This window comes from Prionailurus bengalensis, chromosome D1 (assembly GCF_016509475.1).
Source record: "Prionailurus bengalensis isolate Pbe53 chromosome D1, Fcat_Pben_1.1_paternal_pri, whole genome shotgun sequence".
NCBI lineage: Eukaryota > Metazoa > Chordata > Mammalia > Carnivora > Felidae > Prionailurus > Prionailurus bengalensis.
The window spans coordinates 96,356,893-96,380,512 of NC_057346.1; the positions used below are offsets into that span (position 1 = coordinate 96,356,893).

Here is a 23,620-nt window from a genome sequence, read left to right on the forward strand (position 1 = left end):
ACTTCTGGGGCGCCTGGGTGGCGCAGCCGGTTAAGCGTCCGACTTCAGCCAGGTCACGATCTCGCGGTCCGGGAGTTCGAGCCCCGCGTCAGGCTCTGGGCTGATGGCTCAGAGCCTGGAGCCTGTTTCCAATTCTGTGTCTCCCTCTCTCTCTGCCCCTCCCCCATTCATGCTCTGTCTCTCTCTGTCCCAAAAATAAATAAACGTTAAAAAAAAAAAAAAAATTTAAAAAAAAAAAAAAAAAGAACTCATATACTTCTGAAAAGAAAGGATTTGGTTATTTTTATTGAAGCAAAACAGCAAATACATACTTGCCAAAACATTGTGAAATAACTAATTACCATCTTCAAGTTAATATGTAAAGTAAGTCAGAATGTCTTCATTTGACGGCCAGCCTTTAGTAAAAGTCTTCCTGAAGTAGAATGGTTAGGAGTGTTTTATTTTTATTTATTTATTTATTTTTTAACATTTATTCATTTTTGAAAGGCAGAGAGAGACAGAGCGCAAATGGGGGAGGGGCAGAGAGAGAGGGAGACACAGAAACAGAAGCAGTCTCCATGCTCCAAGCAATCAGCACAGAGCCTGACACGGGGCTTTAACTCACAAACCATGAGATCATGACCTGAGCCGAAGTCGGCCACTTAACCGCCTGAGCCACCCAGACGCCCCTGTTAGGAGTGTTTTAAAGCCAAAATTTAAATGGATCAGAACGAGATATCTAAATTCCCTTGATGATCACAGCCAGTCCTGTAGCTTTAGTACCACCTACATGCTGAGGACTGCCAAATTTCTTTGTCCATCATTTCTTGCCTGGAGTTTCATGGTAGCCTTCTAACTGATCTCCCTGCTCTTACACTGGATTCTTGACAGCCTGTTCTAAACATGACAGCAGAGATCCACTCCTACTTGAAGCTGTTCAGTGGCTCATTTCAGAATACAAATTTTAAAAATGCCATGGCTTTTCATCCCTGACCTCAGCTGCTGTCCTTCCTCTCCATCACTCTGCCCCAGTCACCTGGCTTCCTGCAGCCTAGGCAGACACACCTGCCTTAGGATTTTTGCACTAGCTACTCTTTCCCTTCTATCTGCTTGTCTAATTCCATCTCCTTCAAATCCTCAAAAGATCACCTTCTCAAGGAACATGATATATTGCAATGCCCCTTTTCTATCCTGCCAAGACTCGAAATCCCACTTAACCCTGCTGCATGTTCTTTAGAGCATTTGCCAACTTCTACCATACTGTATAGTTTACTTGCATGTTGTTTACTCTGTCTTCTCCTGATAGAATGGAATGTGGCTAAAATGCCACAAAGGGAAAGATTTTTGCATTTTGCTCACTGATAATCACAACTACCTAAAACAGTGCTTGGCACATGGTAAGCTTTCGATAAAGAGTCAAAGGCAGTGTTTCAGGCTCTGGAACATAGTGATGAACAAGAGAGGCAAACTGCTGGGAGTTCACATTCTAGTACACAGAGCCTGATAAATAGGCTGATTTCAGAGAGGAGTAGTATGAAAATGCTGAAGCATTCTAATGTGACAATGTGTAAGAGCTAACATGGAAAGAATGGTTAGGAAAAGTCTGTAAAGAATTAATTTGAGCCAACACCTGGATGATGATTTGGAGCCAGGCTAGTGAAGATCTCAAGGAAAAGCATTTGAGATGGAGGCAACAAAAACCGCAGAACACTTGGCTTTAAGAACGCCAGGCTGTGCTAAAAACAAAAAAGTGGGTTGGGGTGCTATCCCAAAGCTTTTAGGTTCCTAGTTTCAATCCCTGGGCTCCTAAATTCCTCATCTATGATAATGAACTGCTTTCAGTGACTCAGAGGGCACCGTGCTCTTTCTGATACTGAGGCATGTTTCCCCGGTCAAGAAAATCATTGTTACCCACCCCCACTCCACCCCTATTCATCCAGCTAATGGATTCATCCTTCAGACCCCACTAGATTCCATTCTGCTTCGGAAGCCTTTCCTCCCAAGGTGTGTACAGGACCATGCACCTGTGTGCTCCCTAAGCACACTATCTTCTCCCGTGTTAGAAACTATAGGAGGAACTCAAAGCAGTTCTGGTCAGGTGGGAAAAAATGAGATTCAATTCTAGCAAGTGTGATGGAAACTAAAACTTAGACCAATGAAATCTAATTTATCAAAAAACCTAAGAAATTGTAGATTGATTCCTAAAAGTTGTACATTTATTAGGTAAAACTAATGCAATCAGAAGTAAAAAAAATCCATGGGGCGCCTGGGTGGCGCAGTCGGTTAAGCGTCCGACTTCAGCCAGGTCACGATCTCGCGGTCCGCGAGTTCGAGCCCCGCGTCAGGCTCTGGGCTGATGGCTCAGAGCCTGGAGCCTGTTTCCGATTCTGTGTCTCCCTCTCTCTCTGCCCCTCCCCCGTTCATGCTCTGTCTCTCTCTGTCCCAAAAATAAATAAAAAATGTTGAAAAAAAAAAAATTAAAAAAAAAAAGAAGTAAAAAAATTAAGTAAAATTCTGGTCATAGAGAGTTGATAATAGAAACAAGATTTCAGGGGCGCCTGAGTGGCTCAGTCGGCTGAGCCATCCAACTTTGGCCAAGGTCACGATCTCACAGTTCATGGGTTTGAGCCCCGTGTCAGGCTCTGTGCCAACAACTCAGAGCCTGGAGCCTGCTTCAGATTCTGTGTCTCCCTCACTCTGCCCCTCCCCTGTTTGTGCTCTGTCTCTCTCTCTAAAAATAAATAAACATTTAAAAAAATCTGAGATAAGGCCTAGATACACAGAATACTAGATGCAGCTCCAGTTAGTATTCCTCAAGAAATTTATCAGAAAAGGAACAGAGAACAAATAAAAAATGAGGAAATGGTATTCCAATGAGGAAAAACTAAAATTTAACTTTCTATAAAGTGATAAGATCAAAAAGCCCAAACTCACAAAAGGTTTTAATAGAATGAACTTGAGTTTCATCATAAAATGAGGGTATTAATTGTATGGAACCAGAAAAACCTCAAATAGCCAAAAGCAATCCTGAAAAAGAAAACCAAAGCTGCAAGCATCACAATTCTGGACCTCAAGCTGTATTACAAAGCTGTAATCAAGACAGTATGGTACTGGGGCGCCTGGGTGGCGCAGTCGGTTAAGCGTCCGACTTCAGCCAGGTCACGATCTCGCGGTCCGTGAGTTCGAGCCCCGCGTCGGGCTCTGGGCTGATGGCTCAGAGCCTGGAGCCAGTTTCCGATTCTGTGTCTCCCTCTCTCTCTGCCCCTTCCCCGTTCGTGCTCTCTCTCTGTCCCAAAAATAAATAAAAAACATTGAAAAAAAAATAAAAAAAATAAAAAATAAAAAAAAGACAGTATGGTACTGGCACAAAAACAGACACTCAGATCAATGGAACAGAATAGAAAACCGAGAAATGGCCCCATAAACGTATGACCAACTAATCTTTGACAAAGCAGGAAAGAATATCCAGTGGAATAAAGACAGTCTCTTCAGCAAATGGTGGGAAAACTAGACCGTGACATGCAGAAGAATGAACCTGGCCCACTTTCTTACACCATACACAAAAATAAACTCAAAATGGATGAAAGACCTAGACGTAAGACAGGAAGCCATCAAAATCCTCGAGGAGAAAGCAGGCAAAAACCTCTTTGACCTCGACTGCAGTAAGTGTCTTACTCAACATGTTTCTGGAGGCCAGGGAAACAAAAGCAAAAGTGAACTATTGTGACTTCATCAAGATAAAAGCTTCTGCACAGCAAAGGAAACAATCAGCAAAACTAAAAGGCAACCTATGAAATGGGAGAAGATATTTGCAAATGACATATCAGATAAAGGGTTAGTATCCAAAATGTATAAAGAATTTATCAAGCTCAACTCCCCAAAAAACAAATAATCCAGTGAAGAAATGGGCAAAAGACACGAATAGACACTAACAGACACATGAAAAAATGCTCAACATCGCTCATCATCAGGGATGATGTATGTGTGTGTATGTGTGTGTGTGTACACACACATACACACACATACTAATCAGTGATCAAAAAGAATGAAATCTTGCCATCTGCAACAACATGGATGGAACCAGAGTGTATTACATGCTAAGCGAAATTAGAGAAAGACAAATATCATGACTTCACTCATATGTGGAATTTAAGATACAAGACAGATGAACATAAAGGAAAGGTAGCAAAAATAATATAAAAACAGGGAGGGGGACAAAACATAAGAGACTGTTAAATACAGAAAATAAGCTGAGGGTGCTGGAGGGGTTTGGGGTGGGGGGATGGACTAAATGGGCAAGGGGCATTAAGGAGGACACTTGTTGGGATGAGCACTGGGTATTATATATAGGGGATGAGTCACTGGATTCTACTCCTGGAATCATTTTTGCACTATATGGTAACTAACTTGGATGTAAATTAAAATAAAAATAAATTTTAAAAAATGAGGATATTGAAATTTGAGTGTATGTGGTAGTAAAAACTGGGGGTGGGGACAGGTATGACCTTTAGCTACTCACAGTGAATAGACAATACAGTTACTCCACAGAAACTGTCCTCCCCAAATATGTTAACAGCTGTAAGGCTTTTGATAAATTAATGTCTGGGAGGTCTGTATCTGGAAAATTCTTTTGGGGCTGACCATTATGCTATCCTCAGAGCAGCCCTGGTGTCTCTGTGAATTAGAATCCTTGGCTGACTAGACATTTGGTCTCATCCATAGTAGTCCTCATGCTTCAGACTGCTTGATCTATTTGGCAAACTATTTCTAAATGAAATTACTATATTTAGGTACTCTCTGCCTTCCCTTTGTAAACTGTGTTCACTTTGCATATAGCTGTTGGAAAGATATACCTCCACAGCCCTCCCTGCCATAACTAGCCTCCCTCCCTATCCACCTTTTCAACTTCTATCAATTCAAAATCCCTCTAAAGGAATTAACTGTATGCAGAGTAAGCTGCCAATAATTCCTTCCATATCTGCTTGAACATAATGCTTCACTTATCAAGATGAGTCTATTTCCTTTTCCCTTCGAATCTGAGCTACCCTTATTCCCTTCTCTGACCAGTAGAATGCAGAAGAGACACTTCCCAGTTCTGGGTCTGGCCCTCAAGGAGCCTGGCCACCATGTCAGAAGCCTCTGTAACTATCCTGAGAGACAACCCAGCCACTCCTAGCCATTTCAGCCACTCCAGCTAAAGCACTAGATATGTATGTGGAGTCATTCTGGGACAGCCCCAGCTGAGGTCCCAGCTGAGTGCAGCCTTATGAGTGACCCCAGCCAAGCAGGAGAAGAAACACCTAGATGAGTCTAGCCAACAAACTATGAAATATAATAAATCATGTTTTAAAGTTAAACATTTAAGCCACTACAATTTAAGTTGGTTTTCCATGAAGAAAAAGATAATCAATTAACAGAATTTAAACCAGAATGTTAATTCTCTCAGGTATATTTATATCTTATATTTTCTCTAAGGAATAAACAGTATGGAGATTCTCTGCAACTTTCAGTTGAAATGGCCCAAAGGAGGAAATGATCCAGAAAGTTCATTTTATCACTGTCCAATTCCTGGCTTCAAAAATTCTATAGAGATAATAAATAAAAGTCAAACTAACCAAGGTTTTTGGAAGATAAAAATATATTTGTACAGGAAATGCTTCCTGCTATCGTATGCTAAGAATGTATAATTAATTGAACAAAGAATTACTCACAAGTTTAGCTGTTCAAAATTTACAGAGTACTACCAAAACAAACATACAGGCAAGTTATCTCTGGGGAACATAGATGCAAAAATCCTCAACAAAATGCAAGCTGCATTCAAAAATACATTAAAAGAATCATTCACCTTGGTCAAGTGGCATTTATTCCAGGGATGCAAGGATGGTTCAATATTTGCACATCAATCAATGTGATACACCACAATGACAAAAGAAAGGATAAAAATCATATGACACCTCAATAAATACAGAAAAAGCATTTGACAAAATTTAACATCTATTCATGATAACTCTCAACAAGGTGGATTTAGAGGGAACATACCTCAACATAGTAACAGCCATATATGAAAAATCCACAGCTAACATCATATTCAATGGTGAAAAACTGAGAGCTTTTCCTCTATGATCAGGAACAAGAACAAGGATATCCGCTCTCACCACTTTTATTCAACATAGTACTGGAAGTCCTAGCCACAGCACTCAGACAAAAAAAAATAAATGCATCCAAATTGTTAAGGAAGAAGTTAAACTGTCACTATTTGCAGATGACATGATACTATACATAGGAAACCCTAAGGACTCCACCAAAAAACTATTAGAAGTAAAAAATGAAGTCAGTAAAGTTGCAGGATACATAAAAAATCAATTGTATTTCAATTGCTAATAATTAAATAGCAGGAAGAGATATTAAGAAAACAATTCCATTTTACAATTGCTCCAAAAAGAATAAAATACCAAGGAATAAACTTAATCAAGGAAGTGAAAGACCTTACTCTAAAAACTATAAAACACTGATGAAAGAAATTGAAAATGACACAAACAAATGGCAAGATATTCCATGCTTAGGGACTGGAAGAACAAATATTGTTAAAATGTCCATACTACCCAAAGCAATCTACAGATTCAATGCAATCCCTATCAAAACACCAACAATCTTTTTCACAGAACTAAAACAATTAATACTAAAATTTATGTGGAACCACAGAAGACCTCAAGTAGCCAAAGAAATCTTGAGAAAGAAGAACAAAACTGGAGGTATCACAACCCCAAATTTCAAGATATACTACAAAGCTGCAGTAATTAAAACCATATGACACTAGCACAAAAATAGACATATAGATCAACAGAATAGAACAGAGAGCCCAGAAACAAACCCATGCTTATCTGGTCAAGTAATCTACAACAAAGCAAGAATATACAATGGGGAAAGTACAGTCTCTTCAATAAATGGTGCTGGGAAAACTGGACAGCTACATGCAAAAGAATGAAACTGGAGTGTTAGTTAGTTAGTTAGTTAGTTAGTTAGTTAGTTAGACACAGCAAGAGCAAGTGCTAGTGGGGGAGAGAGAGAGAGAGAAAATTCCAAGCAGGATCTGCACTGTCAGTGCATGGGGCTCGAACTCACAAACCATGAGATCATAACCTGAGCTGAAGGCAGACGCTTAACCAACTGAGCCACCCAGGTGCCCCTGGACCACCTTCCTACATAGAAACAAACTCAGAATGGATTAAAAACCTAAATATAAGACCTAAAACTATAAAACTCCTAGAAGAAAATATAGGCAGTAATTTCTTGGACATTGGTCTTATCAATATTTTTCGAGATACGTCTCCTAAGGCAAGGGAAATAAAGCAAAAATAAAGTACTGGGATTGCACCAAAAAAAAAAAAAAAAACCCAAAAAACAAAAACAAAAAAAAAATTGTGCACAGTAAAGGAACCATCAACAAAATGAAAAGGCAGCCTGAATGAGAGAAGATATTTGCAAGTGATATATCTGATAAGGCATGAATAGCCAAAATATACAAATAACTTACACAACTCAACACCAGAAAACCCCAAAATAAATAATCTGATTTTAAAATGAGCAGAGGGGGGCGCCTGGGTGGCGCAGTCAGTTAAGCGTCCGACTTCAGCCAGGTCACGATCTCGCGGTCGGGGAGTTCGAGCCCCGCGTCAGGCTCTGGGCTGATGGCTCAGAGCCTGGAGCCAGTTTCCGATTCTGTGTCTCCCTCTCTCTCTGCCCCTCCCCCGTTCATGCTCTGTCTCTCTCTGTCCCAAAAATAAATTAACGTTGAAAAAAAAAATTTTAAAAATAAAAATAAATAAAAAAAAATAAAATGAGCAGAGGACTTGAATAGACATTTTTCTTCCAAAAAGACATACAGATGACCAACAGACACATAAAAAGATGCTCAACATTACTAATTATCATCAGGGAAATGTAAATCAAAACTACAATGAGATATTACATTACACCTGTCAGAATGACTAGAATCAAAAAGACAACAAGTGTTGGCAAGGATGTGGAGCAAAAGGAACACTTGTGCACTGTTGTTGGGAATGTAAATTGGTGCATCCACACATGGAAGTTCCTCAAAAAATTAAAAATAGAAATAGCATACAATCCAGTAATTTCACTACTGGGAAATTATCCAAAGAAAACAAAAACACAAATTTGAAAAGATATATGTACCCTTATGTTCTATTGCTGTATTATTTACAACAGCCAAGATACAAAAGCAACCCGAATGTCCATGGATAGATGAACAGATAAAGAGATAAAGAATATGTAGTAGACACACACACACACACACACACACACACACACACACACAGGAATACTCAGGAATAATACATCCTGTATTTCAATTGTTAACCTGCCAATATTCCACTAGCTTGCACATTGCTCAGTGGTCAGATCTCCATACCCACTGTCTAGCAGAGTACTAGACAAAAAAGCAGATAAGCCACAGATTTTTAGGGAGATGCATGTTCATTACTGCAATCCTCTAAGAAAACCTACTTTCAGAAGGAACTAAAAACCAATGCTGTGGTCATTGCTTCCATAGTATGAAGTTATATTTAAACACTTGGCAATTATTTTTGTTTTCCAGCAATATGCCAAAGTAGGGAAGTGGTCAGGCAAAATTCTCACCCTCCTTTTCCCAAAGAGAAAACCAAAAGCTTAATGAACCTACAAAGCTAGAAGGCAGCCCTGAAATACCTAAACAACATATCTAACTAGAAGCGAGAAGGCAGGCTAGTCGCTTGGCCCCACGTTGGTTCACTAGAGGGAAGTGCTTCTTAAGGTACATACCAGTGCCCTGGGACTCTTGCTGAAAGGTAGAATCTGATAGGGAGGGGTGGAAGAGCCAAGAATGTGCATTTCTAATAAACTGCCAGGTGATGTCAATGCTGTTTGGGTCTCCAGATCTAGACTTCCAGCCTAGACCTGAGGTAGCCACTACCCACATAATGGCTCTTAAGCCCCGAAATCTCGCTAGCCTGAAATTACCTGAGCTCTAAATCTAAAATACACACCTATTCCCACGACTAAGTACAAAAAATATCTCAGTAACTTGTACAGATTTCATATTGAACTAATACTATATTACATATAATGGGTTAAATAAAATGTGTTATTTCACTGTCTTTGTTTAAAAATTTGTATGTGGCTCGAGGCTTACATACTTATACTGAACAGCGCTGCCCTTGACTGACAACCAGTCCAACTCTGAAGCTTCTACTGTTAAGAGACTTGAATAAAAGAGAATCCATCTCTTCCCTTAGGCGTTTTCAAAGCATACCTTTTATTTCCCAACTATATTGCACAACCAGGAATTAAAATGAAATAAAGCGAAAACCAAGATTTTATTAAGAATATAGATCAATATATACACACAGACATACACACTCTGTACGCATTCTCTGAATCCTGTTATTTCAATTTAGGCTCCACCTAGAACACTACTTTTATCTCCCTCTGGTTCCCACCCCACGAGATCGTATCGCGTACAGGAAAACAATAACAAAAACGCGGTCTCCGACCTAAAGCCAAACCCGGCTGCCCCGGTAGCCCAAACCGAGGCTGAAAAAGCCGGTCGTCAGCGGGCAGCGCCCCCTGGGCTCCACCTCCTCCAGCGCCGACCTCCCCAAGATGGCGGGCGGCGGGGGCCCGCTTCCGCTTCCGGTGTGAGCAGCCGGGCCGGGGGGGCAAGATGGCGGCGGCAGTAGGGGTCCGCGGCCGGTGCGAGCTGCCGCCTTGCTCCGGCCCAGGCTGGCTCCTCAGTCTTTCCGCCTTGCTGAGTGTGGCGGCTCGAGGGGCCTTCGCCACCACGCACTGGGTCGTCACGGAGGACGGGAAGATCCAGCAGCAGGTAGCGGCCATAGGCGTCCCTCTCCGCCCGCGCCCGCCCTCGCCCCGGGGGATTCCCAGGTCCGGCCCCTGGCTATTTGGCTCCACGCGGCCCCGCCCCCAGCCTACCTTCCCACGGTCCGGGCGCTAGGGCCCGAGCGACCCCGACGCTGAGACCCGGCGTCGCCCCCCTCCCCATTTGTTCTCTGGCCCTCGCCTCAGACGCCTGCAAGTTCTCAGCCTTCCACCCCTGGGGCAGCGTGCCGCGTGGGAAGAGTCGCCCGGCTGTGGGGGTCGGACTCTGGGGACATCTTGTTGTGCTTGGGCTTTAGAAACCGCAGATTCATTATCCTTGCCTCTGGTTTCTCTCGGGCCCACCACGCGTCACCAGCCCTCCCTGAAGAAGTAGAAAGCAGGTGGCAGCGCCCGGCTGTGCGCGAGTCCCAGGGCGGTGACAGCTTCGGCACCCCTAGGCAGTGGGTCATCTAATGCTTCCTACCCCAGTCTCCTCTTCCAGTGCTGGAATTCGTGTCGGGACGAGGTGGTTTCAGCTTGTACCGTTACCCAGGTCAACAGGGGCTCTTTAGGGACAACATACACCTTCCTTCCGAAGGAATGCTTGAAGATGCCTCTGGTGGCGTTGCCTGCATCTTTTCGGCTGTGACTGCCCTCGTTTCCCAGTGTACTTTGCATTGTTTCTTTACCTAGTTCCTGTAACCCGGCCCCGCAAGGAGGATATGCGATTTCCTGGATTCTTGTGTGTCCGTCCGAACTAATTCCTCGGAGGAGGGACTGCTTTTCTTACATAACTTTATGATTGCCTACATTTTGTGAATGCCGCTGATCCCTAAACAGTACGTGCGTGTGCTCGGCTGCAGAATCTTGGTAAACTTAATGACTTCCAACACTTGAGAGCAATCCTGAAAAGTCCAGCAAACATTTAGGAAGTGGATTGTGTGCCCCATGCAGTCTGGCCCCTTGATCTCAAGTGTATTAACCGTCGTCGTGTGAAATTACGGACCTTTCGATTGTGTGTCATGAATGATGATAGGAACACAGTGCAAGGTTTAGGTTTATTTTTGTATGAAGTGGGGTTCTCGTTTAGATTTGCCTTGTGATGGCAAAGTTTACCTCGTGTAACGAGTGAGTAAAACAATGTAAAATCGGCGTTGGTATTGTTCATTGGTTTTTAAGTATGTCTGGAAAAAGACTAACTTCTTATTGGGCACTCTTTTTCTCTATACCAACTTACATTGGAAAAGATTTCCTTTTCATGGCCATACCATTTGAGATTTAAAAGATAGGTGTGCATTTCAGAAACTCTAGAAAGCACTGCAAGTTTATTTCTTTCACAAAAGATCAGAAATCTTATGGGAGTCCTGGCTGCTACCCCCACCCCCTTTTATTTCCTGATGATAATTTTCCTTGAGGCCCTCATGAAGGGATACATGGAATTAAGTCACTCCTGCCGCAATTTGGGGAGCCCATCTCCTATTGGCTCTTCTGCAATATTGTTTTTGGCCACAGCTATTTATACACTATGACATTGACTTCTCCTTCCCATTTTGGTGTCCTGCCTCTCAGCCTAGGAAGTAGCCCATCTGAAAAGTGAAAGCTGGTAGAAATGCATTATTTGCTGAACATTGCAATGTGAAAGTAGAACCTGATTTGTTTTTTTAACAACAAAAAAACCCCAAATTCTTTCTTTTTTGCACATTGGATACTTATGTTTCAGTGGGGGAAAGGTAGAGGTTTCTGTAACTTGCCTCAGAAAGGGAGAAATTTGAACAGTCTTTTGGAAATTTGCCAAGTCACTCCTGCAGTAAGTAGTTAGGCTTAAGGTTAGGAAAGCAAGATTTCTTTACTATCAGCTTTTAACAGTTGTCTTTCAGTGAATTTGTCCAATACTTTGCTACATAACATTTACAATGTTAAGTTCATACAACCACAAAATTTTATACCAGAAGACACGAAGCTGGTGTCTTCAGCATAGCAAGAAGAGGCTAGGGAAGGAAAGTTGGATTTAATCTGAAGGAAAAGCAACATTTATAAGTAAAGTAAGAGAGTTGAATACATGATCATCTTCTCAGTGCCACTCGGATAGCTGGGTATATTACCTATGCTTTCCTTCCTGGCAATATTTCAAATGCGGGCAGAATCCAAAACTCAATTTAGATTGTGATGAATTATCACATTTGCATATGCTTATTAAAGAACTGAAAGATCCCTTTAGTATATGGATTTGGGTGTACTGCAGATCTATTCATATGTTCAGCAACAATTAATTAAAAGCTTAATACATATATATTGTGTCCTAACTGACATACCATATTCCTTGCTACTTGTTTTTGGTTATAATATCTAAACGAGAGCAGAAGTGTGATTTTAGTTTTAAAGTGGTCTAATATCAGGGAGAGGGCTAAGGGTAAACTGAAATGGCAACTTTAGAATATTAGCGTGGCAAATACCTTTTGAAACTCTGCCTGATATTTAAACTTGTCCAAATTAGATAGGTCATTGTTTTCCATAGTGAACGTGGAGAAGTACTTATGAATTAAAAATCTGAATTGCCCCATATACAGACTTACATAGGGATATTTTCCATCACTGTAAAATTGTAAGTACAGTAAGCAGTTCTTCCCAGGAGAAGAGAACAGTTGTTTGGTTTTTCTATTTCAAGCCTTAGCAAATGATAAAGATAGACACCCACAAGTTACAACTACAAACTTGTGAACACACAAATACATTGGAAGACCTAGCCCTGAAAAGGGGTTGAAATGGGGCTTCAGTCACAGCAAGGAGGCAGCCATTCTTCCAGGCAGGGTCCTCCCAGTCAGAACTGTGGTCACTTCTGGCAGGAGCAAGTGGTGAGCTCTCAGCATGGCATGTTAGGGAATCATTCCTTTCCACAATCCCTGTCTCAGCTGGGAAGCATACCTTATATGTTTTTAGGTTCCATGTTTACTGAGCTGCCACTAAATTCCAGGAGCATTGCTCAGGGAATCCTTAGCTGGGATGTGAAGAGAATGTTCTAGAGTCTGAGTTCCTTTCCCACTGCAACTGGGATAGTTAAGAAGAGGTGCTCCTCTTCTCTTCACCTTTATGCTTTTCTCCCAGCTTTGGGCTTTGGCATACTTCTGATCCCCTTGTGTCCCCTGTACCTGAAAATTTTTCTTTATTTAAGCAAGAGTGCTTGGGGTCCATGGACTTAAGGAGTGGGCTGTTAAAATCTCATTACTTGGAGCATCTACAGAGTAATCAGGTCAATGGATCCTTTGGTTGACTTCACTGTGAAGAATAGGCTTTGAGATAAATTTGTGGTTTTTTTCATTTCCTTTTTTTAAAAAAATTTTTTTAACATTTATTTTTGAGAGAGAGAGTGCATGCACGCGAGAGCATGGAAGGGGCAGAGAGAGAGGGAGACACAGAATCCAAAGCAGGCTCCAGGCTCTGAGCTGTCACCACAGAGCCTGACATGGGGCTCAAACTCACAAACTGCAAGATCATGACCTGAGCCGAAGTTGGGTGTTTGACTGAGCCACCCAGGTGCCTCTCTTTTTTTTTTTTTCCTAGTATGGCAATATTTATTTTTCTGTTTTTGTCAAAATTGTCTGGAGAGTCACTTGAAGATTAAATTCAATTTTGTGAATTAGCCTAAGAGCCTAACCATAATGTATCACATCATTACTGTGGAAAAACCAATATTCCATGTTCTGAATTACCATCTAACAAATGAACTCCTGAAATGTTACCAGTTTGTCTTAGACTTATTAAATCAAGAAGTTGTACTTCTAAAAATAGGTGGGGGAGGGGAAAGGGGCACCCAGGTGTCTCAGTCGACTCTTGACTTCAGCTTAGGTCATGATCTCAGGGTCATGACTTCAAGCCCCACATTGGTCTCCATGTATGAAGCCTACTTAACAAAAAAAAAAAAAAGAAGTTGTACTTCTAGCACTGGGGTTCATGGCCCCTGGATATTCTGTCTTCATAAGTGGAGGTCTAAAACTTTAAGTAAATGAAGAGTATAATTGTTATCAACTCTCATAACATTATAATATTTCTTAGCTACCAACTGTTTCCTTCTCAAATCTTAGAACAATAGTACTTTAGACTAGGAAAAAATTCTTAAAGTGTATATGGTACAACTCATAGGAGAGAAAGTCACCCACAGTCACATAACTGATGAGTGGCATTTAGTGATAGCAGTGAGTAAAAATCTGCAGTAACATGCAAGTGAGCACTTTGTACTCAGTAAGTTTGTAGTGCTTCCCCCCCCCTTTCATAATACCTACCAATGAAGAAATAGAAAGAAAAGTAAAAAATGGGAATAATGAAGTAAAAGTCTTCTCTTTTCCAGTTTGCTTTACCTCTGCAGAATGTTTTGTGATGACTTTAAATTGGGGGTGGGTGGAGAAGCGTCAAAAATAGGTGTGATTTAATTTGGGGGTTATTTCATCATTTTGCCTTCTATCAAGCAAATGTCTTTAAAGTACAGATCCTTTTAACTGCTTAGAACAAATGAAGTTTCTGACAAAGCTGACGATCTGAAACCTAGCAACTTTGGCATAAGAAGTGTTTGATAAGCAGTAATATTTCAGCAACTATGACCTGAGCAAGAGCTGTCAGGTTTAGTTGGACAAACAGACTAAATCTTTATCTATTGGTCTTTAATAGCTTATAAGTGAAGGAGTGGCTTGATTTGGGTATTAAGTAATTGGTTAATCTGGGAGAGGGCATCTGGATGATACTATGAAGCTGACAGGTTTATTTCAGTGCTTTTCAACACTGAGCCCATCTTTTTATCATAGAGCTTTGCTTCTGTGTTTATATACTTCAGGAATTTACTTGGATCTGAGAGGTCATGGTTGTTTCTTCACTAACTTGCTAGGTACCTGCTAAGCCTTTGTAATTTGTCCTAGACGTTGACATCAAAGTGATTCTCACTCAATCCTTTTTTTTTCCACTTCCTACTATTTTATTATCTTATAAATTCCCAGGGGTTAACTTTGTTTATACTATAGAGTAGGTAATAGCTTATAAGTATACAGAGGTAAATTATAACTTTAAATACTTTTCCCAATTACTTATTAAACAAGTATTTACTGACAGCTTATTTTTCACCAGCCCACTGTGCTTTGATGGATATGCTGTTTTCCAATGGCTACCGTGACACAAAATTCTCATTTTTCATTGGGGGTGAGCAGAGTACAGCTCCTTCTTAACCTTTTTTTTTTTTTCTTTTCTTTTCTCCAGCTCTTCTTCCTCCACTCATCTTCTAGATCAGTGGTTCTCAAACTTTACCTTACACAAAAATAATCTGGGGTACTTGCTTAAAATACAGGTTCCTAGGCCACTAAAGTATCTGAACTAGTAAAGCCAAGAATTCCACATTTTTACCAAACCCCTCAGGAGATCATGATACAGATGGATCACAGATCATTCTGAGAAGTTCAACTTTATATATTGCTTTACCTCCAGCTTCTGTTTCAGCCTTCTCTTTTTACTCTTTACATATACCTGGGCAATCCTATCTTTTCTCAGGACTTAAGTTACCACGTATGTGCTGAGAATAGCCGCATTTCTTTTTGTAAGTCAGATTTTTTCCTCCAGGGTTATAGATTGAGGACCTCTAATAAGCTTTGAATTCCATGTGAATGTCCTCTAGGTACTTCAGGCTTAATATGATCAAATCTAAACTCATTTTTACCCTACCTAAACCTGTGTCATGCCCTGTTTTCCCAAACTGAACGAAAGACCCCACCATTCACCATCCACCCATTTGCCCATGTCAGAAATCTAGTTGTTTCCTATATTCTTTACCAAAATCTTTCCATTTTACTTCCTAATTATATCTTCTTCCCATAGTCACTGCTGTGACTCCAGTTCAGGCCACCTGATTCTTGCCACAGCTTTCTAACTGCTCTCCTTTCTCTGGTCTTGTCCTGCTTCCAACCCATTCTCCCCAGTGCAGTTAGACTCAGCTTTTAAAACTTTCTTTGTTTTGGGGCACCTGGGTGTTTTGGGGCACCTGGGGCTCAGTTGGTTGAGCATCTAACTCTTGATCTCAGCTCAGGTCATGATCCTAGAGTCGTGGGATCGAGCCCTGCATCCAGCTTTGTGCTGAGCATAGAGCCTGCTTGATTCTCTGTCTGTCCTTCCCTCTCTCTTCCTCTCTGCCCCCTCTCCTTTGTGTGTATGCTCTCAATCGCTCTAAAGTAAAAATAAATAAAACTTTTGTTTTGTTTAATTAAAAATCTGAATTACAGAAGGAATGCATGGCATTCTGAAAAGTAAATGTCTAACATTATGGGGGTATTTAAAATAATAAAGTGAAGTCTTCCCACCTCTCCCCATTCTCACTTCTCAAGGAAAATTGCCTTTAAATCGTTTGGTGCATATCCCAGGACATGGTCTTTCTTTAATGTGTCTTGTGGTCTGGCCCCTCCTTCTCTCTAGCTTATCTTTGTTCATTCTTCAGTGCCCCACTTTCACCCCCAGAATACACACACATAACACTTGGCCATATTTAACTTTGGTCAGTGCCCTCAGATGTGCTCTGTTCTCACTTGCTTCTGGGCCTTTGCACATGTTCTTTCCCTGAAATGCTGACTGTCCTAATCTGGCTAACTCAGTACTCTTCACAACTTAAACATCACTTACACAGGGAAGCTTCTAATGCCCAAATTTAAACAAGCTGTTCTTTCTATGTGCTTTTATAGTGTCTGGTATTCCCTTATGAAGGCATTTACCATGCCATATTGTGTCCATTTACTAATGTAAATACCCTACTAGACTCCTACATGCCCCATGAAGGGAGAAGCCATACCCATTTTCTCTGCACCTCCTGCATCTCTCATGCTAAATCCCATAGGCTGCAATAGTATCTATTGAATGGATGACATAAGGAAGTATGAAAACTGGTTCCTGCCTCTCAGGAATTTACCACTGTCCGAATGAAGCCTCACACTGCTTACTAATGTGATAGTCATTTTGGAAGCTAACCTACAGGAGGCCTCAGACTCCTGGAAGATCTTTATTTATTAACACTTATTCATATTTGAGAGACAGAGAGAGAGCATGAGCAGGGAAGGGGCAGAGAGAGGGAGACATAGAATCTGAAGCAGTCTCCAGGCTCTGAGTTGTCAGCACAGAGCCCGAGCCCGACGCAGGGCTTGAACTCACAAACTGTGAGATCATGACCTGAGCCAAAGTCGGACACTCAACCGACTGAGCCACCCAGGTGCCCCTCCTGGAAGATCTTTAAAGCTCCGAATAACCCATCAGTGAGTCAGCCATTGGGCCTTCAGATAAGGTGCTATATGCACATGAGAAGAGCCTTACTCAGAGATCACTGTTGGCCTGTCTTCTCTGGTCAGGTTGTGTATGCAAAGGAAATCATCCTCTTTGTCACTGATGTTACATCTAAAAGGTCAGCTTTATTTTTCAGGCACTGAGAAGTATGGAGAAGTGACAAGAGACAAGGAAGAAAAAACAAGAAAAATCATCAGGAAGGGCAGAGGCAAGATGGATGAGAAATGGCAGCTGCATTGTTGAGGGGGGATTAGGGTCAGCTGTGGGGTTTGGCAGTTGTTGCAATTTAGAAGCAGCTTGGGTGGAAATGGACAGAAGGGACTCTGACAGTGAGGAATAGGAGGGCTTGCCAGCAGGTCAGGTCAAAAATGAGAACAGCTTTGCGCTCCAGTGTGTAGGGGCATGTGTGAGCCCTACCTGCATCTCCGTGAGACTCTGTGATGGCAAAAGCAAGGGGAATTCTGTAGGGTGGCTCTTTACAGCCAGGCACTTCATTTGGTTTTTTTTTCTTTGTTTTATTTTTTAACATAATATAATTTATTGTCAAGTTGGTTTCCATACAACACCCAGTGCTCATCCCAAGAAGCGCCCTCCTCCCTGCCCATCACCCACTTTCCCCTCTCCCCCACCCCCCATCTACCCTTAGTTTGTTCTCAGTCCTTAAGTGTCTCTTAGGGTTTGCCTCCCTCCCTCTCTGTATCTCAGTGTGGTTTTGATTTGTATTTCCATGATGAGGAATGACGTTGAGCATCTTTTCATGTGCTTGTTGGCCATCTGGATATCTTCCTTAGAAAAGTGTCTATTCATGTCTTCTGCCCATTTCTTCACTGCATTATTTGTTTTTCAGGTGTGGAGTTTGGTGAGTTCTTTATAGATTTTAGATGCTAGCCCTTTATTTGATATGTCATTTGCAAATATCTTTTCCCATTCCAGTTGATTGTTTTGTTGATTGTTTCCTTTGCAGTGCAGAAGCTTTTTATCTTGATGAGGTCCCATAGTTCATTTTTGCCGATAATTCCCTTGCCTTTGGAGATGTGTCAAGTAAGAAATTGCTGCAGCTGAGGTCAGAGAGGTTTTTTTCCTGCTTTCTCCTCTAGGGTTTTGATGGTTTCCTGTCTCACATTCAGGTCCTTCATCCATTTTGAGTTTATTTTTGTGTATGGTATAATAAAGTGGTCTAGTTTCATTCTTCTGCATGTTGTACAGCCAGGCACTTCTTGAAAATTGTGCTCATGGGCTTCCCCCCCCCTTTTTTTTAAGTTTGTTTATTTGTTTGAGAGAGACAGACACAGCGTGAGAAGGGAAGAGGCAGAGAGAGAGAGAGTGACAGAGAATCCCAAGCAGGCTCCATGCTGCCAGCACAGAGCCCAGTGTGGGGCTCAAACTCACGAACTGTGAGATGACTTGAGCTGAAACCAAGAGTTGGAAAGCAAGAGTTGGACGCTTAACTGACTGAGCCACCCAGGTGTCCCTCTCTTCCCTCTCTTTGTATAGGTCTCTTCAAGCCACTCCAGTCAGTCCTTCATCCCCACGAGTCTTGTCAAAATATACCAGAGCCTGCCTTATTGCCAAATTTGGTGCTCAGCTTGAAGTTGTCTCTCTCACCCTCTTTGCTCCCCAGCCAGCACTTGTCCTCTGACCTTACCGAACTGTTTTCCTCCATGGCTTCCAGGACATTCACTCCTGGCTTTCCCTCTAAATCCCTCACCATGACTTCTCATTCTCTTCTGCTGAATTCCTCTTTTCTTAATGAGTCTTAAATACTGATGTGCTCATCAGATGGTCTTATGCCCTGTCATGGCATAAAATAGGACATCTATTCTGAGGATTCTCTTAAATCATATCTGCAGTCTCTCCCTCAACTCCAGACTCTTGTATCCAATTGCCCACTCAACATCTCCACTAAGCTGTCTTACAGACATCACAAATACATCATGTCCTAAACTGAACTCTTTATTTCCCACCCCACCACACTGGTTAACCAGATTGCTCAGGTCCAGAATCTTCCTCGACTCTTGTGTCGCATACCTAATCTATCTATAACCTGTCAGCTTTACTTCCAAAATGTCTCTTGCATCAAGCCATGTCTTTCCACCTCTACTTCTACAGCCCTAGTCCAGTGGTCTTCAACTCCCTTTTAAACCTATGCACAGTAGCCTCCTGACCAGTGTCCTTGCTTCTACTTTTGCCCCATAGAGTCTATTCGCCACACTTTTTTTTTTACGTGAAATTTATTGTCAAATTGGTTTCCATACAACACCCAGTGCTCATCCCAACAGGTGCCCTCCTCAATGCCCATCACCCACTTTCCCCTGCCCCCCCCCCACCAACCCTCAGTTTATTCTCAGTATTTAAGAGTCTCTTATGATTTGCCTCCTCCCTCTCTGTAACTTTTTTTTTCCCCCTTCTCCTCCCCCATGGTCTTCTGTTGAGTTTCTCAGGGTCCGCATATGAGTGAAAACATATGGTATCTGTCTTTCTCTACCTGATTTATTTCACTTAGCATAACACTCTTCAGTTCCATCCACAGTGCTGCAAATGGCCAGATTTCATTCTTTCTCATTGCCAAGTAGTATTCCATTGTATATATAAACCACATCTTCTTTATCCATTCATCAGTTAATGGGCATTTAGGTTCTTTCCATAATTTGGCTATTGCTGAAAGTGCTGCTATAAACATTGGGGTACAAGTGCCCCTATGCATCAGCACTCCTGTATCCCTTGGGTAAATTCCTAGCAGTGCTATTGCTGGGTCATGGGGTAGTTCTATTTTTAATTTTTTGAGGAACCTCCACACTGTTTTCTAGAGCGGCTGCACCAGTTTGCATTCCCATCAACAGTGCAAGAGGGTTCCCGTTTCTCCACATCCTCTCCAGCATCTATAGTCTCCTGATTTGTTCATTTTAGCCGCTCTGACTGGCGTGAGGTGGTATCTCAGTGTGGTTTTGATTTGTATTTCCCTGATGAGGAGTGACGTTGAGCATCTTTTTATGTGCCTGTTGGCCATCTGGATGTCTTCTTTAGAAAAGTGTCTATTCATGTCTTCAGCCCATTTCTTCACTGGATTATTTGTTTTTTGGGTATTCTCTACACTTTTAAAGATCATAAGTCTGGTCGTGTCACTCTTTTAAGGGTTGTAGGGGGAAGAGATCCAAAGAGCATCAGAAAACCTTCAGTGGTTTCCCATCATAGTTTTAAGAAAAAAATTTTGGACTTTGTACCATGGCCTATAAGGCAGGCCCTTGTAAGATCTGGGACCTGGCCCCTGGCCACCTCTCTACCGCAAATACCACTTTCCTTCTTGTATTCTGTGATTCGGCCATACTGGCCTTTGGGGTGGGTCTTGAGAGAACCAACTTTGTTCTTGGTCCTTCTGTTGCTTGAAAAATGTCTGCAGACATTCTCATGGCTCTCTTTCAAATCTGTTCACATGTCACCTATCTTCTGACCACACTATCTAAAACAGCATCTCCTTCCATCATTCTGTCTTCTTACTTTGCTTTAGTTTTCTTCATAGCACCTATTACTCTATTGTAATGTATTACTGGTCTTCCTACAAGAACATTAACTTTTTCGTTGACCTTTGTTATATTCAGTGAGGTAACCCCCATGCCAAAAATGGTCCCTGACACATCGTACACACTCGGAAGTATTGCATACGAAAGAGAAAGGGAGGGTACCTGCATGTATGTGTTCAGGCAGTTGCTTACACTTGTAAAAGCTCTTGCATATTAGCACAGTGAAGGGCCACCATCGTTTTAGTAGTCTGGAGAAAGCGCAGTGCATTTACTTTAAAGGGGGCAAGCCAATTTATGCGTTCTCCCTACTAACAATAAAAGCTCTAGATAAACCAAGACTTCTCTAAGAATGTAGTATCTCTGAACCAGAGTTGTAAAATGGTGTCTCAGATAACCTACATTCCGATTGGCTGTTTGGAAATACTATCTCTTCAACATACCTTAAATGATATGCTCAAAGAACTTTGAAATTGAGACATTACTGAAATTAATTGATTACTATACAAATTTAGGTAAGTCCTTAACGTTCAGACATTTAACATACACAAAAGAAACATTTGTTAAAAATCTATACCGTCATGACACTTTTAAATAAGCTAAAGTATATGTTTGCTTTCGAGGCCTACTACCAGGAATTCACACTAGCCAGATCAGATTGTGTCTCCCATATTTATTTAGTCAGCAGTAACTACTTCATGAGTCTAACTTTTGAAAAGAATTCATTTATGTATTTTTATTACTAACATCTCACCTCATTCTTCACTTACCCTCTGAGGCACTTAGCTATTTAAATTAAAATCAGGTGACCAGCAGGAGAACCCTCCTCACCTTGTGCCCTCATGATCTGCCCTTTCCTCTTTTAGTCTAATTGCTTGGTCAGGAGATGAGATGGATAGTTAATCTTTAGTAAAGCTTTAGAGAGTGGTACATGCCCAAAATGGTCAAATGGAGTTGGGAACGTTTTATTTGAGCAAATATTTGCTGAGAGCTTTTTGTGTGCCATTACATTTGACAGGCTTAGTTTGCTCGTTAAACACATATTGGAATCCTTTCTGTGTTAGGTACGTGGAATACAGCTGTGATTGAGATTGTCCCTGCCTTCACAGAGTTTGCATTTTATAGTCATACATGGAAGGGACTCTAATTTAGGATAATGTCAGCAGGTAGCTTTTATAGCAATAAAAATTTAATGTCAATTCCACTGAGCACTTTACCAAGTGTTTTCAATATTCATTTCTCATTTTATGGTCATATAGACCCAGTAAGATGTGGGTATTGATATCTCAATTAAATAAAGAAATTTAGGCCGAGTGTGGTTAAACTCCTTGCCCAAGGCCATGCAGGTAGGGAGTGGCTGTGTATAAGTTCCAGCTTAGATCCCATTCTAAACTGTTCTCTGTACTGCTAAACATTACTACCAATATAAAGAAAAATATTTCTGTTGTTTTGTATATAAAACATCAATATTTTCTCTATTTTTAAATTGAATTTGATTTTTTTTAAGTGGGTTCCATGCCCAATGTGGGAGCTGAACTCAGGACCCTGAGATCAAGAGTCAGATACTCTACTGACTGAGCCACCCAGGCATGCTATAATTGAATTTGAAAGTATAAAATACGTGATCATTGTTCAAAAAAATATTTTCAAGCTACTTAGTAGGACATAAAATGAAAAGTGAAAGTTTCATAACCACTCATCGTTCTTCCTGGAAGTAATCACAGAATTATTTGTGTATTCTTCCAAACAGTTCCCATGCATTTGCAAACCCTCATGTGGATTTTTAAAAAACACAACTGGGGGTGCCTGGGTGGCTCAGTCGGTTGAGCGTCCGACTTCGGCTCAGGTCATGATCTCACGGTCTGTGAGTTCGAGCCCCGCGTCGGGCTCTGGGCTGATGGCTCAGAGCCTGGAGCCTGCTTCCGATTCTGTGTCTCCCTCTCTCTCTGCCTGTCCCCCGTTCATGCTCTGTCTCTCTCTGTCTCAAAAATAAATAAATGATAAAAAAAAATTTAAAAAAACACAACTGGAAACATTTTGTCTCACCACTACTTTTTATTAATAGAGTTAGACATCTGTCAGAAATGAAAAGCTACTCTCTTTGCCCTTAAAATTGCATAGTATTTGATTGTATGGCTATTCTGTAATTTATTTAACCAGTTCCCTAATGACAGGCATTTAGATTGTTTCCAGGCTTTTACTGCTGTGAGAGTGTGTGCCCATTCATGTGTCTTCACATGCTCCTGTGAGCATATTGAGTAGATCTGTAAGAATTCTTTGAAGTGGAACTTACCTGTTTGAAGAATGCATATTTAATTTTCTTATTGCTGAGTCGTCCTTTTAAAGGATTGCATCAGGAGTGTTTAAAATGCCCAACAGTGTTTGGGATATATGTCAAATCTTTGTTTATATAATCCGCTTCTAGTCAGACAGCCCTTATCCCATCCATTGCCCTTAGCGAAACAGTGTTACGGCTGTCAGTGGAAGTATGAACAAAAAGGAACTTTCAGTTTGGTTTGGTTATCTTCATAGAAAAATTAAACCTTTGTCATTAACGCTTACTTCACACTTGTTGGGATTGCAGTAAAAGAAATTAGTCAAGCTGACCCCCCCCCCCCACCCAGAGTTAATACTACTACTGTTTGATGAGTAATAAAGTTGAGCTTTATTCAATGGTGTAGTACAGCAGTGATTTCTAGCGTGAAATAGCGAAGTTATTTCCTGGCTGTTGAGTTGCCGTCACCTGAGTAATGATAAAAATTAAGGTTCAATTTCTGGCACTCATTTCCGTGTCCCTTTTCCAATATTTGATTAACAAACCTCAATAACAAAATCCTATAAACTGAGTGACTTAAGCACCGAAGTTTTTCTCACAGTTTTGGAGGCCAGAAGTCTAAGGTCAGAGTGCCAGAGTGATCAGGTTCTGGTGAAAGCTCTGTTTCTGGCTTGCAGACCCGCTG

The 23,620-nt window shown here is 41.3% G+C and overlaps 1 protein-coding gene across 2 annotated transcripts in view; it reads left to right on the forward strand.

Moving 5' to 3' along the window:
- Positions 1-9,668: 9,668 nt before the first annotated feature.
- The window catches only part of TTC17 (tetratricopeptide repeat domain 17), a 128,997-nt gene continuing 115,045 nt past the window's right edge, over positions 9,669-23,620 (forward strand). For both annotated transcript variants that reach the window (XM_043580995.1, XM_043580996.1), the window contains exon 1: positions 9,669-9,856. In XM_043580995.1, coding sequence (XP_043436930.1) covers positions 9,698-9,856 — 159 coding nt within the window. In that variant the 5' untranslated portion in view covers positions 9,669-9,697. The remainder of the gene's footprint in view (positions 9,857-23,620) is intronic.